Genomic DNA, 13242 nt, shown 5'->3' with positions numbered 1-13242 from the left:
TATTATATCAGTGATGTCATCCAGGGGGCGGGGCTGTGATATTATATCAGTGATGTCATCCATGGGGCGGGGCTGTGATATTATATCAGTGATGTCATCCATGGGGGTCTGCGATATTATATCATTGATGTCATCCAGGGGGTGGGGCTGTGATATTATATCAGTGATGTCATCCATGGGAGGGGGGGCTGTGATATTATATCATTGATGTCATCCATGGGGGGCTGTGATATTATATCAGTGATGTCATCCATGGGGGTGGGGCTGTGATATTATATAATTGATGTCATCCAGGGGTGGGGCTGTGATATTATATCAGTGATGTCATCCATGGGGGGGCTGTGATATATAATTGATGTCATCCATGGGGGAGGGGCCTGTGATATTATATCAGTGATGTCATCCATGGGGGGGCTGTGATATATAATTGATGTCATCCATGGGGGGGCTGTGATATTATATCAGTGATGTCATCCAGGGGGCTGTGATATTATATCAGTTATGTCATCCAGGGGGCAGGGCTGTGATATTATATCAGTGATGTCATCCATGGGGTGGGGCTGAAATATGTTATCAGTGATGTCATCCAGGGGGTGGGGCTATGATATTATATCAGTGATGTCATCCATGGGACGGGGCTGTGATATTACATCATTGATGTCATCCATGGGGGGGCTGTGATATTATATCATTGATGTCATCCAGGGGGGGGGCTGTGATATTATATCATTGATGTCATCCATGGGGGGGCTGTGATATTATATCATTGATGTCATCCGGGGGGGGGGGGGGGGGCTGTGATTTTATATCATTGATGTCATCCATGGAGGGGCTGTGATATTATATCATTGATGTCATCCAGGGGGGGGCTGTGATATTATATCAGTGATGTCATCCATGGGGAGGGGCTGTGGCATTATATCAGTGATGCCATCCAGAGGGCGGGGCTGTGACCACCTCCCAGACATGATAAAGGGGCGGGTTGCATGATATTTTGTGATGTTTTTACCCCTCAGCTCCTGTCGGTCTCTGCTGTAAAGAAGAAGCTGGAGGGGGATTTGCAGCAGGTGACGGCTGAGAATGAAGATTACGTGAATGAGATCCGGATGTCTGAGGAGAAGCTTCGGAAAGCGTCAGCAGAGGTGACTCCCCTACAAACAAATATCTACAGTTGTTTTGTGTACACAGCTAATCAAACCTATGGTTTCCATGGTGACAGGCTACAAACACTGTGCATCTTGCTGTCACGTTCCCATCCATCCAGATTATGTAGGTTATCAGAAAGCAGGATACAGATTGGAGGGAATAAGACTACAGTTGTATGTAGTCTGTTACCATGGAGAAACGCAGGGAGGCTTTGAAGCTGAAGACACAAAACGGTAGGAGAATTTTAATAAAGACCTATGGAAAAGTGCAAATGTGGACATTCCCTTTAAAGATTTACTGTTTATGACTATAGTCTGCCCCTAGTGGTGGCTGCAGGAACCTTTACATTGGAATTTACCTCCTGGCAGACATCTAGATTGGCAGAGGAACTGCAACATGAGCAGGAGCGCACACAACACCTCCAGAAGATCAAGAAAGGACAAGACAGTCAGATCCAAGAGCTGAACGCCAAGATGGAGGAGGCAGAGCAGATAATGCTGCAGGATGGACGGAAGCTGGTGCAGAAGATGGAGGCGCGGGTAACAAGATGAACAGAATCTTAGGACAACGTCTTGATAGACGACCGATCTGGACACAAGGATTCCTGGAGAACTTTTCATTTTGTTCTTTCATCAGATTAAAGATCTTGAGATGGACCTGGACACGGAGCAGAGGAAGCACATAGAGACCACGAAGACACTGAAGAAGCAGGAGCGCCGCCTGAAGGAGCTGAACTTCCAGGCTGAAGAAGACCAGAAGATGCAGCAGAGGAACCAAGACATGATCGAGAGGCTGCAAAGCAAACTGAAGGCCTACAAGAGAATGGTGGAAGAGGCGGTGAGTGCAGGAGAGGAGTGTGCTGATCATGTGGAGGTCTCAGGGTGAGAGTTATATAGTGGAGGAGCAGGGTCCACAGCAGTACAGAATATTTCAGGAGAGGAGTGTGCTGATCATGTGGAGGTCTCAGGGTGAGAGTTATATAGTGGAGGAGCAGGGTCCACAGCAGTACAGAGTATTTCAGGAGAGGAGTGTGCTGATCATGTGGAGGTATCAGGGTGAGAGTTATATAGTGGAGGAGCAGGGTCCACAGCAGTACAGAGTATTTCAGGAGAGGAGTGTGCTTATCATGTGGAGATCACAGGGTGAGAGTTATATAGTGGAGGAGCAGGGTCCACAGCAGTACAGAGTATTTCAGGAGAGGAGTGTACTGATCATGTGGAGGTCACAGGGTGAGAGTTATATAGTGGAGGAGCAGGGTCCACAGCAGTACAGAATATTTCAGGAGAGGAGTGTGCTGATCATGTGGAGGTCTCAGGGTGAGAGTTATATAGTGGAGGAGCAGGGTCCACAGCAGTACAGAGTATTTCAGGAGAGGAGTGTACTGATCATGTGGAGGTCACAGGATGAGAGTTATATAGTGGAGGAGCAGGGTACACAGCAGTACAGAGTATTTCAGGAGAGGAGTGTGCTGATCATGTGGAGGTCACAGGGTGAGAGTTATATAGTGGAGGAGCAGAGTCCACAGCAGTACAGAGTATTTCAGGAGAGGAGTGTGCTGATCATGTGGAGGTCACAGGGTGAGAGTTATATAGTGGAGGAGCAGGGTCCACAGCAGTACAGAGTATTTCAGGAGAGGAGTGTACTGATCATGTGGAGGTCACAGGGTGAGAGTTATATAGTGGAGGAGCAGGGTACACAGCAGTACAGAGTATTTCAGGAGAGGAGTGTGCTGATCATGTGGAGGTCACAGGGTGAGAGTTATATAGTGGAGGGGCAGAATCCCCAGCAGTACAGAGTATGTCAGGAGAGGAGTGTACTGATTATGTGGAGGTCACAGGGTGAGAGTTATATAGTGGAGGAGCAGAGTCTCCAGCATTACAGAGTATTTCAGGAGAGGAGTGTACTGATCACGTGGAGGTCACATGGTGATAGTGGAGGAGCAGGGTCCACAGCAGTACAGAGTATTTCAGGAGAGGAGTGTACTGATCATGTGGAGGTCACAGGGTGAGAGTTATATAGTGGAGGTGCAGGGTCCACAGCAGTACAGAGTATTTCAGGAGAGGAGTGTGCTGATCATGTGGAGGTCACAGGGTGAGAGTTATATAGTGGAGGGGCAGAGTCTCCAGCATTACAGAGTATTTCAGGAGAGGAGTGTACTGATCACGTGGAGGTCACATGGTGAGAGTTATATAGTGGAGGAGCAGGGTCCACAGCAGTACAGAGTATTTCAGGAGAGGAGTGTACTGAACATGTGGAGGTCACAGGGTGAGAGTTATATAGTGGAGGCGCAGGGTCCACAGCAGGACAGAGTATTTCAGTGTGGTGTGGCCGCCTCCCCTCTCACATGTATGAGGACTATGTGCTGTGACTGTAGACACTTCCTCCCACTGGGGACTTGTTTTTTTACCTGTAAATCTTCCCCCCAGGAGGAGCAGGCGACTCTGAATCTCAGTAAATACCGTAAATCCATCAGTGACCTGGACGAGGCAGAGGAGCGGGCGGATGTGGCGGAGGTCGCTCTCACCAAGATGCGCAGTAAGCACCGGGCCAGCTTCAGGAAAGGTTTCTCTTCTGTAAGTGTGTGGCGCCAGCCCCCCTGTAGCTGTGGTGGACCTGGACCTGTGGTGATTCTAATGTTATATCTCCCCTGCAGGGCCGCACGTCCCCCGCTGCCCTTCACCCCAGGACCCCCAGTGTAGCCGGCTCTGAGGGGCAGGGAGAGAGGCCGGAGGACAACCCTACATCCCTCCTCCCAACCTACCTGGACTCCCTAAAGAAGTTCATGACCGACTGATGACTGGAAGAGAGGATTCAAGAGGACGACTCCAGAGCTGATGCTCCACGGGCTCCTGTCACCCGTTGGGGTCAGTGTGCCATACTTTCTATCCAATAGTGCCATTTATTTAAATTAAGGGGAGTGGCTAATTCTTTATGTCAGTTATGGCGTTGGGACAATTAAAAAAGAAAATTGCAGATTTGTCAATGTCACAAGGAGAAGGAATGTTGTCAGGACTAATAAGGACCGTGTATGAGAAGATGACACGATGAGAAATCACTTGCTACAAATTCATGATTTTCCTTATTCTTGGCAAAAGTCGCAAAATGTAACAGATTTTTTCTTTCTGAAATTTAGCGATTATTTATGGCGGTTTTCAAATGCGCCAATGTATAAATCCGCCTCACATATACAGGGTCACATGACTATTCTTGTCCGCTTAAGTCGATATTCTACACAAGTTTTTTTTCTCTCATATGTACTGACATATTTTATTTTACTCTATAAATGATGTGAATTAAAACTTGTGAATCACTGATTTTTTTTATTTGATATATTTTGTGTTTTTATTCTTTTTTATTTGACCTTATTTACCTTATTTTTATTATTTTCATTTTATTTTAAATATTTTGTGTAGTTTCTTAATATTTGACCTTATTTTTCCTGATTTTTGTTATTTGTGTCTTGTTTTTGTAGTTTCTTAATATTTTATTTTTTTCCTAATATTTTTATAACTTTATATAATTATTATTTTTTATTTTTTTTGTCGGACCAGGGCAAATTTACATTATCATGGCTCCAATGAATAAAGCAATTGTCCATATGATGTAACATTCCTTTATATGCAAACAATAATAAAATAACCTGACTAAAGAAAATGTGACATAGTGATACACCTGAAGTCTCTGACTTTTATTAAACGGGTACTCCGCTGCTCAACTCTGGAGTCGGTGCTGGGAGCTCGTGACGTTATAGCCCCGCCCCTTCATGCCTTGCCCAGCCCCCTCAATAAAAGTCTATGGGAGGGGGCGTGACAATCATCACGCCCCCTCCCAGAGACATGCATTGAGGGGGCAGGGCGTGACGTCACAAGCTCCCGGCTCCAGGGTTCGGGACAGTTTGTTCCAAACGCTGAGCAGCAGAGTACCCCTTTAAATCTTTGCTTGCTGTCAGGGAATGGAAAGTGAATGTGGTGCTGTTTATGGGGTCACGTCGATAACACTGTTTAGAGGGTCACCCTGCTGACGCTGATAGCACTGTTATTATACAGGAATCACACATCCAAGTTGATTACAACATGTGGGGAGGCATGGGTTAACATGAAATGTGGGCAGGTTTGAGTCAACGTGAAATGTGGGCAGGCATTGGTTACCATTAAGAGGCCACACCTCCAGGAAGTGCTTGGTTACACTCCCAGTGATGGCGTCTGCAGACCTGAGGGAAGAGCTGAGCTGCTCCATCTGTCTGAATGTTTATACCGATCCCGTGAACCTGAGATGTGGACACAACTTCTGCCGCGAGTGCATCACCCTGGTGCTGGACAAACAGCGAGGATCCGGAGCTTATAGCTGCCCCAACTGCAGAGCAACGTCCAAGAAGCGTCCTCAGCTTCAGAAGAACATCGCTCTGAGCAACATTACGAGAAGTCTAAAATCCAACCGGATAAAAGAGGTGGTGTCCGGGGTCATGTGCACCTACTGCGTTCACTCTCAGGTACCTGCTGTGAAGTCCTGCCTGCTGTGTGAGGCTTCTCTGTGTGACGACCACTTGAGGGTTCACAGTAAGGCAGCAGAACACGTCCTGTCTGAGCCCACCGCTAACCCGGAGAGCAGAAAATGCTCAATCCACAAGAAGATCCTGGAGTATTACTGCTCCGAAGACTCTACCTGCGTCTGTGTGTCCTGCTGTCTGGTGGGAGAACACAAGGGACACCAGGTGGAGACACTGGATGAAGCCTTCAAAAAGAAGAAGGAGAAAATGAAGGAAGTCTTGGAGGAGATGAACTCAAAAATAAAAGAAGCTGACGAAAGGATCCCGACCCTCCAAGAACATGCCAGACGAGTGACGGTCGACGCAGCAGCTATAACGGAGAGAGTCAACCTTCTGTTCACTGACGTCAAGAAACGCATTGAAGTTGTACAACGGAATGTCCTAGAAAACATTTTATTAGGGGTAAAATTTGCGCAGATTGAAGTATCTGATCTGCAAAGGAAGAGGGATGAGCTATTTTGGAAGACCTGTTTATCTAAGAAGGTAAGTGGTATGTCTGATCCCTTAGCTGCCCTACTAGAGCTCCGTGGTGATTACATCTTCCATACAGATCACGACGACATCCAGAAATATAATGTTCCAGATCTTAATGTGCCCCAGATCTCAGAGTATGTTCAGACCCGTATACATGATACCATCAAAAACATCAACGTGAGGCTCTTCCTGATGGATCCTGTAGACTTACTGCTGGACATGGACACAAGTGCCCCCAACGTACGAGTATCAGAAGATCTGAGGACTGTGTCTTGGTCAGAGACCTTCCAGAACCTCCCAGAAACACCAGAGAGATTTGAGAAATATCAGATACTGAGCACTATGAGTTTCTCCTCAGGGCAACATTATTGGGAGGTAGAGACCAGTAAGAATGGAGCCTGGAGAATTGGGGTGTGTTACCCCAGTATAGAGAGGAAAGGGGCGGACTGCATCATTGGAGACAACAAGAAGTCCTGGTCTTTGTCTTTGATAGTTCGTCATGCTGTAGTCCACGACCATCAAGCAGAGAAGTTATACATAAGAGTTCAAAGCCACAAATATGGAATCTATCTGGACTATGAAGCTGGGCAGCTGTCCTTTTATGAGCTTGGTGACCCCATCCAACATATCCACACCTTCACAGCCACCTTTACTGAGCCGCTATATCCAGCTTTCTATGTCTCAGCTTGCCGTGCCTTAGATTTTCCCTTTTTTTTTCTCCCTGGTACCGGTGAGACCAATGATGTCTGGATCAAAATTGGAAAAAGAGAGAAGCCCATGTAACCAGGCCACAAGGGGGCACTATGAAGCTACCATAAAAGACGCTCCTCACTGAGCACTGGGTCCCATCCTGGTGATTGCAAGGTGTTCCAGCGCTTGGACCCCCTGCGATCGGCTCAGACTCCCTTCGATCAGCTGGGACCCCCTGCGATCGGCTTGGACCCCTTGCGATCAGATCGGACCCCCTGCGAACGGCTCGGACCACCTGCAATCAGCTCGGACCCCCTGCGATTGGCTCGGACCCCCTGCGATTGGCTCGGACCCCCTGCGATTGGCTCGGACCCCCTGCGATCAGATCGGACCCCCTGCGATCGGTTCGGACCCCCTGCGATCGTCTCGGACCCCCTGCGATCGGCTTGGACCCCTTGCGATCAGATCGTACCCCCTGCAAACGGCTCGGACCCCCTGCGATCGGCTCGGACCCCCTGCGATCAGATCGGACCCCCTGCGATCGGCTCGGACCCCCTGTGATCGGCTTGGAACCCTTGCGATCGGATTGGACCCCCTGCGATCGGCTCCGACCCCCTGCGATCGGCTCGGACCCCAGCAATCAGCTCAGACCCCAGCAATCAGCTCGGACCCCCTGTGATTGGCTCAGACCCCCTGTGATTGGCTCAGACCCCCTGTGATCGGCTCAGACCCCCTGCGATCGGCTCGGATCCTCTGTGATCAGCTCGGACCCCTTGCGATCGGCTCGGACTCCCTGCGATCGGCTTGGACCCCTTGCGATCGGCTCGGACCCCCTGCGAGCCGATCGCAAGTTACGGCTACTACCTGCGGATAGGGGATATGTTTATTTTATAAACCTACAATTCTGGCCATACACCAGCTTAACTACACAAGTGCCAGAAATCAAAACTAACTACTAACCTACAACTAGCACAAAATAAGTATAGAAATCAGATGAATATCAAAAAAATGCTAAACTTTATTATAGATTAATTTCAAATACAGGAAAAATGCTAAACTTTATTATAGATTAATTAGAAATGTAAAACTTTATTATAGATTAATTAATATTCCTGTATTTGTAATTAATCTATAATAAAGTTTTGCATTTTTTTGATATTCATCTGATTTCTATACTTATTTTGTGCTAGTTGTAGGTTAGTATATGTTTATTTTTGCTGGATTTTTCCTGTAATGACTTCAGTGCCGGTTCTGACCCCTACGGTAGCTATAGTCTCTATAGTTTGGGGGGGGGGGTGCACCATTGATTTGGCGAATAGAATATATATAATCTGTAAATAAAACTTAATTTTAGATGTGGGCATTTATAGTGATACTATACACAGTACAATTCCTTTAATCCGCCATCTTTAGGATCTGATGAGATGGAGGAATTTCTTTTTTTTTTGGCACCTGATCGCAATAATTCAATATCATATTCCCGTGTCATATTATCAGATTTTCTGGGGGGGGGGGGGGGGATGTCTTTATACACATATACAGTGATATATCCCCCCGCCTTATACTTTATAATACAATGTATCCCTCCAGTGGTACTCGGTGTTGTGTGTATAATCAAAATCCGTCTCCCAAATTGTGTCTTATTTACTATACATTTGTTTTGAGAATTCCAATGGCTAATGTGTCAGCTTAAAGGGGTACTCCACTGCCCCAGCGTTCAGAACATTTAGTTCCAAAAGCTGAGTGTAGGGCTGTGGGGTCGTGACATCATGACCACGCCCCCTTGTGACATCACACCACACACCCATCAATGCAAGTCTATGGGAGGGGGTGTACGCATTGAGGGGGCATTGCCATGACATCACGACCCCGCAGCCCACACCCAGCATCCAGAACTAAATGTTCCGAATGCTGGGGCGGTGGAATGCCCCTTTAAAAGCAGCGTTTACTATGGGAGAATAAGAGTTGTTATCAGTGCCGTACCATGTATACTACATTACACTCCGTCCAGATGATGCGGTAGAGATAACCACAATGCGTTCTTATAAAAGTGTCCTATGCCGGCTTCTTCAGACTGCTATGCCCACTTCCAATATGAATTCTGAAGCTCTCTCATTGATAGCTGAACCATTAAAGGGGTACTCCAACCTAGACATCTTTTCTCATATCCCAAGGATAAGATGTGTGATTGAGGGGGGTCTTGTCACTGGGACCCCCTGCAAACTCTGGCCCAGCACCCCAGGATGATGGGTGACCACAGTCCTCTCCCATATTTTAGGGGGTGCCGCCTGAAGCCTAGTACTGCCGGCATTCAGAACATAAATGTTCAGAATGCCAGGGTATCGGAACGGAGATTGTGGAGGGTCCCAGTGGCCGGACCCTCTGCGATCTGACATCAATCCCTTAGCCTTTGTATAGGTGACAAGATATCTAGGGGCGGAGTATCCCTTTAAATACCAAAAATAATACACACACTAAAAGATTATGACACCAAAAAATGGGTGCACACAAACAAAAAATCCAAAGCACAATATCCATTTCCTGGAGTGTGGGTTAGGGCCTCTATAACTAGGTAGTTCTTATAGTTACGGTGGGGGGAGCAGATGATGAACTGTAGCAGCAAGGAAGAAGTGCTTTCTGCGCAAAACTACAAAAAAAACACAGACCAACAGTGAAAGCGAAATATTGGGTGCGGAAAATGGGACACCACTCCGAAACGCGTTTCGGCACCTCACGCCTTCTTCGGTGAGTGGTGTTATCCCAGACTTCCTCTCCATATATATAAACATGCAAATAACCAAGTAAAATAAGAGACGCTTGATTACACATTAATAGGAAACATGTAAATAACCCCTTACCCCCGTGTGGCTGTAAAGTATGGCGCATGAACACCGCCTTAATAGCCACATGGTTCCACACGGGGGTAAGAGGTTATATACAGATTTCCTATTAACGTGTAATCAAACGTGTCTTATCTTGTTTGGTTATTTGCGTGTGCACATATATACTAATTGTGTTTTTTATTCTTATAATATAATCGGGCTAGATTATTCTTCCTCTCGGATAGTAGAGATGATTTGCCCTCTCAGCGTTGACTGGAGACAGACTTGGGTAAAGCCTCCTGAAACGCCACATGGGGCCATGATCAACGTGACCAATAAAGAGCTGACTTAAATTGAATGGCCTAGGCCTACACATCCTTTTCTAACATGTCATAGTAGGACACATATTCTTACTAGTCTAAGCTAGACTAGACTCTGAACAGGCTTAGAATGGTTCCATCCCGCTAGGGCGGCTCCTCTGTCAAGTCCTTCTAGCAGCTTCTAATAGAAACTAGTCTGAGGGAAGGTCATGTGACCAAAGCTCCAGGCATCCTTTACATATAATTTGCATGTGGTGGCAATAAAGAGCAAAATAATAACCCTTGCATATCCTTAATGCCACATGTATGTAGAGATGACAGTGTGACAGCCAAAATCACAAGTTATACACGTGAAGGTACCAATACCTAGTTAAAGATTCAGATACTTGGAAAGAGAATCTTCAGCCATACGACAACCATAGACAACACCAGCTGGGAGATGGTACCGGGACCCTGCAGCATTATAAATATTTGTGATTGGCCAGACCTTTGTTGCGCCAAAATAAAATGTCTTATAATTGAGAGGTTGTTCTCAGAGGAAGTTCTGGTAGAGACTGAGAAGTTTAATTCTGTAACACACCGAGACTTGCACACTGCACCCATACCTCCAAGTCCAGGCCTGGCAAATATATTCACTAATCAGACAAGGCTGATAACAGAGAACAACAGATTGTATTCACCTGTCCTACAGTCACCTCTCCTCTCCTGACATGGCTGATAACAGAGAACAATAGATTGTATTCTCCTGTCCTACAGTCACCTCTCTCCTCCTGACATGGCTGATAACAGAGAACAACAGATTGTATTCACCTGTCCTACAGTCACCTCTCCCCTCCTGACATGGCTGATAACAGAGAACAATAGATATATTCACCTGTCCTACAGTCACCTCTCCTGACATGGCTGATAACAGAGAACAATAGATTATATTCACCTGTCCTACAGTCACCTCTCCCCTCCTGACATGGCTGATAACAGAGAACAATAGATATATTCACCTGTCCTACAGTCACCTCTCCCCTCCTGACATGTCTGATAACAGAGAACAATAGATTATATTCACCTGTCCTACAGTCACCTCTCCCCTCCTGACATGGCTGATAACAGAGAACAATAGATTGTATTCACCTGTCCTACAGTCACCTCTCCTCTCCTGACATGGTTGATAACAGAGAACAATAGATTATATTCACCTGTCCTACAGTCACCTCTCCTCTCCTGACATGGCTGATAAAAGAGAACAATAGATATATTCACCTGTCCTACAGTCACCTCTCCTCTCCTGACATGGCTGATAACAGAGAACAATAGATTGTATTCACCTGTCCTACAGTCACCTCTCCCCTCCTGACATGGCTGATAACAGAGAACAATAGATATATTCACCTGTCCTACAGTCACCTCTCCTGACATGGCTGATAACAGAGAACAACAGATTGTATTCACCTGTCCTACAGTCACCTCTCCCCTCCTGACATGGCTGATAACAGAGAACAATAGATATATTCACCTGTCCTACAGTCACCTCTCCTCTCCTGACATGGCTGATAACAGAGAACAATAGATATATTCACCTGTCCTACAGTCACCTCTCCCCTCCTGACATGGCTGATAACAGAGAACAATAGATTGTATTCACCTGTCCTACAGTCACCTCTCCTGACATGACTGATAACAGAGAACAATAGATTGTATTCTCCTGTCCTACAGTCACCTCTCCTCTCCTGACATGGCTGATAACAGAGAACAATAGATTGTATTCACCTGTCCTACAGTCACCTCTCCTCTCCTGACATGACTGATAACAGAGAACAATAGATATATTCACCTGTCCTACAGTCACCTCTCCTCTCCTGACATGGCTGATAACAGAACATTAGATATATTCACCTGTCCTACAGTCACCTCTCCTCTCCTGACATGGCTGATAACAGAGAACAATAGATATATTCACCTGTCCTACAGTCACCTCTCCCCTCCTGACATGGCTGATAACAGAGAACAATAGATATATTCACCTGTCCTACAGTCACCTCTCCCCTACTGACATGGCTGATAACAGAACAATAGATATATTCACCTGTCCTACAGTCACCTCTCCTCTCCTGACATGGCTGATAACAGAGAACAATAGATTATATACACCTGTCCTACAGTCACCTCTCCCCTCCTGACATGGCTGATAACAGAGAACAATAGATATATTCACCTGTCCTACAGTCACCTCTCCTCTCCTGACATGACTGATAACAGAGAACAATAGATATATTCACCTGTCCTACAGTCACCTCTCCTGACATGGCTGATAACAGAGAACAATAGATTATATTCACCTGTCCTACAGTCACCTCTCCCCTCCTGACATGGCTGATAACAGAGAACAATAGATATATTCACCTGTCCTACAGTCACCTCTCCCCTCCTGACATGTCTGATAACAGAGAACAATAGATTATATTCACCTGTCCTACAGTCACCTCTCCCCTCCTGACATGGCTGATAACAGAGAACAATAGATTGTATTCACCTGTCCTACAGTCACCTCTCCTCTCCTGACATGGTTGATAACAGAGAACAATAGATTATATTCACCTGTCCTACAGTCACCTCTCCTCTCCTGACATGGCTGATAAAAGAGAACAATAGATATATTCACCTGTCCTACAGTCACCTCTCCTCTCCTGACATGGCTGATAACAGAGAACAATAGATATATTCACCTGTCCTACAGTCACCTCTCCTCTCCTGACATGGCTGATAACAGAGAACAATAGATTGTATTCACCTGTCCTACAGTCACCTCTCCTCTCCGTACATGGCTGATAACAGAGAACAATAGATATATTCACCTGTCCTACAGTCACCTCTCCTCTCCTGACATGGCTGATAACAGAGAACAATAGATATATTCACCTGTCCTACAGTCACCTCTCCCCTGTGTGACTAGGCTGATAACAGGAAACAATACAGACCGCAGGTTTATAGGTTTTATAAGTACTGGAAGGATTAAGCTGTTTATATAGAAGTAATTTACAAATCTTGAACTAAGGGGAAAAATATTGGGAGCTCTACATAAAACAAAATCCTAACGGGAGGACCCTGTGTGTCCAAAACATACAAGAAAACCCAAAATATTGGAACAGTCCTGCTGGGTAACGAAAGAAGAAGAAGGAGGAAATAAAGAAAAGACAAAAGGGAAGATATGTCCAATAAATTACAGTTTATTCTACACTTAAAATACACT

General features: G+C 45.9%; 2 protein-coding genes across 2 annotated transcripts in view; both read left to right on the top strand.

The window, feature by feature from the left end:
* The window catches only part of LOC130297634 (putative uncharacterized protein MYH16), a 31664-nt gene extending 26887 nt beyond the window's left edge, over positions 1-4777 (top strand). Inside the window, exons 9-13 of the mRNA XM_056550335.1 lie at positions 1017-1142; positions 1515-1685; positions 1783-1983; positions 3573-3719; positions 3800-4777. Of these exons, the coding sequence (XP_056406310.1) occupies positions 1017-1142; positions 1515-1685; positions 1783-1983; positions 3573-3719; positions 3800-3940 (786 nt within the window). The 3' untranslated portion in view covers positions 3941-4777. The remainder of the gene's footprint in view (positions 1-1016; positions 1143-1514; positions 1686-1782; positions 1984-3572; positions 3720-3799) is intronic.
* A 564-nt stretch (positions 4778-5341) lies between these two features.
* LOC130297639 (E3 ubiquitin-protein ligase TRIM39-like) lies at positions 5342-8353 on the top strand. The gene has a single exon (XM_056550342.1). The coding sequence runs from the start codon at positions 5342-5344 to the stop codon at positions 6947-6949; it is 1608 nt and encodes a 535-aa protein (XP_056406317.1). The 3' UTR covers positions 6950-8353.
* The last annotated feature ends 4889 nt before the right edge of the window (positions 8354-13242 follow it).

Source organism: Hyla sarda, chromosome 13 (genome assembly GCF_029499605.1).
Source record: "Hyla sarda isolate aHylSar1 chromosome 13, aHylSar1.hap1, whole genome shotgun sequence".
Classification (NCBI taxonomy): Eukaryota; Metazoa; Chordata; class Amphibia; order Anura; family Hylidae; genus Hyla; species Hyla sarda.
This window is presented reverse-complemented; position numbering and strand designations above follow the sequence as displayed.

What these genes read in the sequence shown, in the direction of transcription:
- LOC130297639 (XM_056550342.1), top strand. Translation starts at nt 5,342, where the DNA reads ATGGCGTCTGCAGACCTGAGGGAAGAGCTGAGCTGCTCCATCTGTCTG.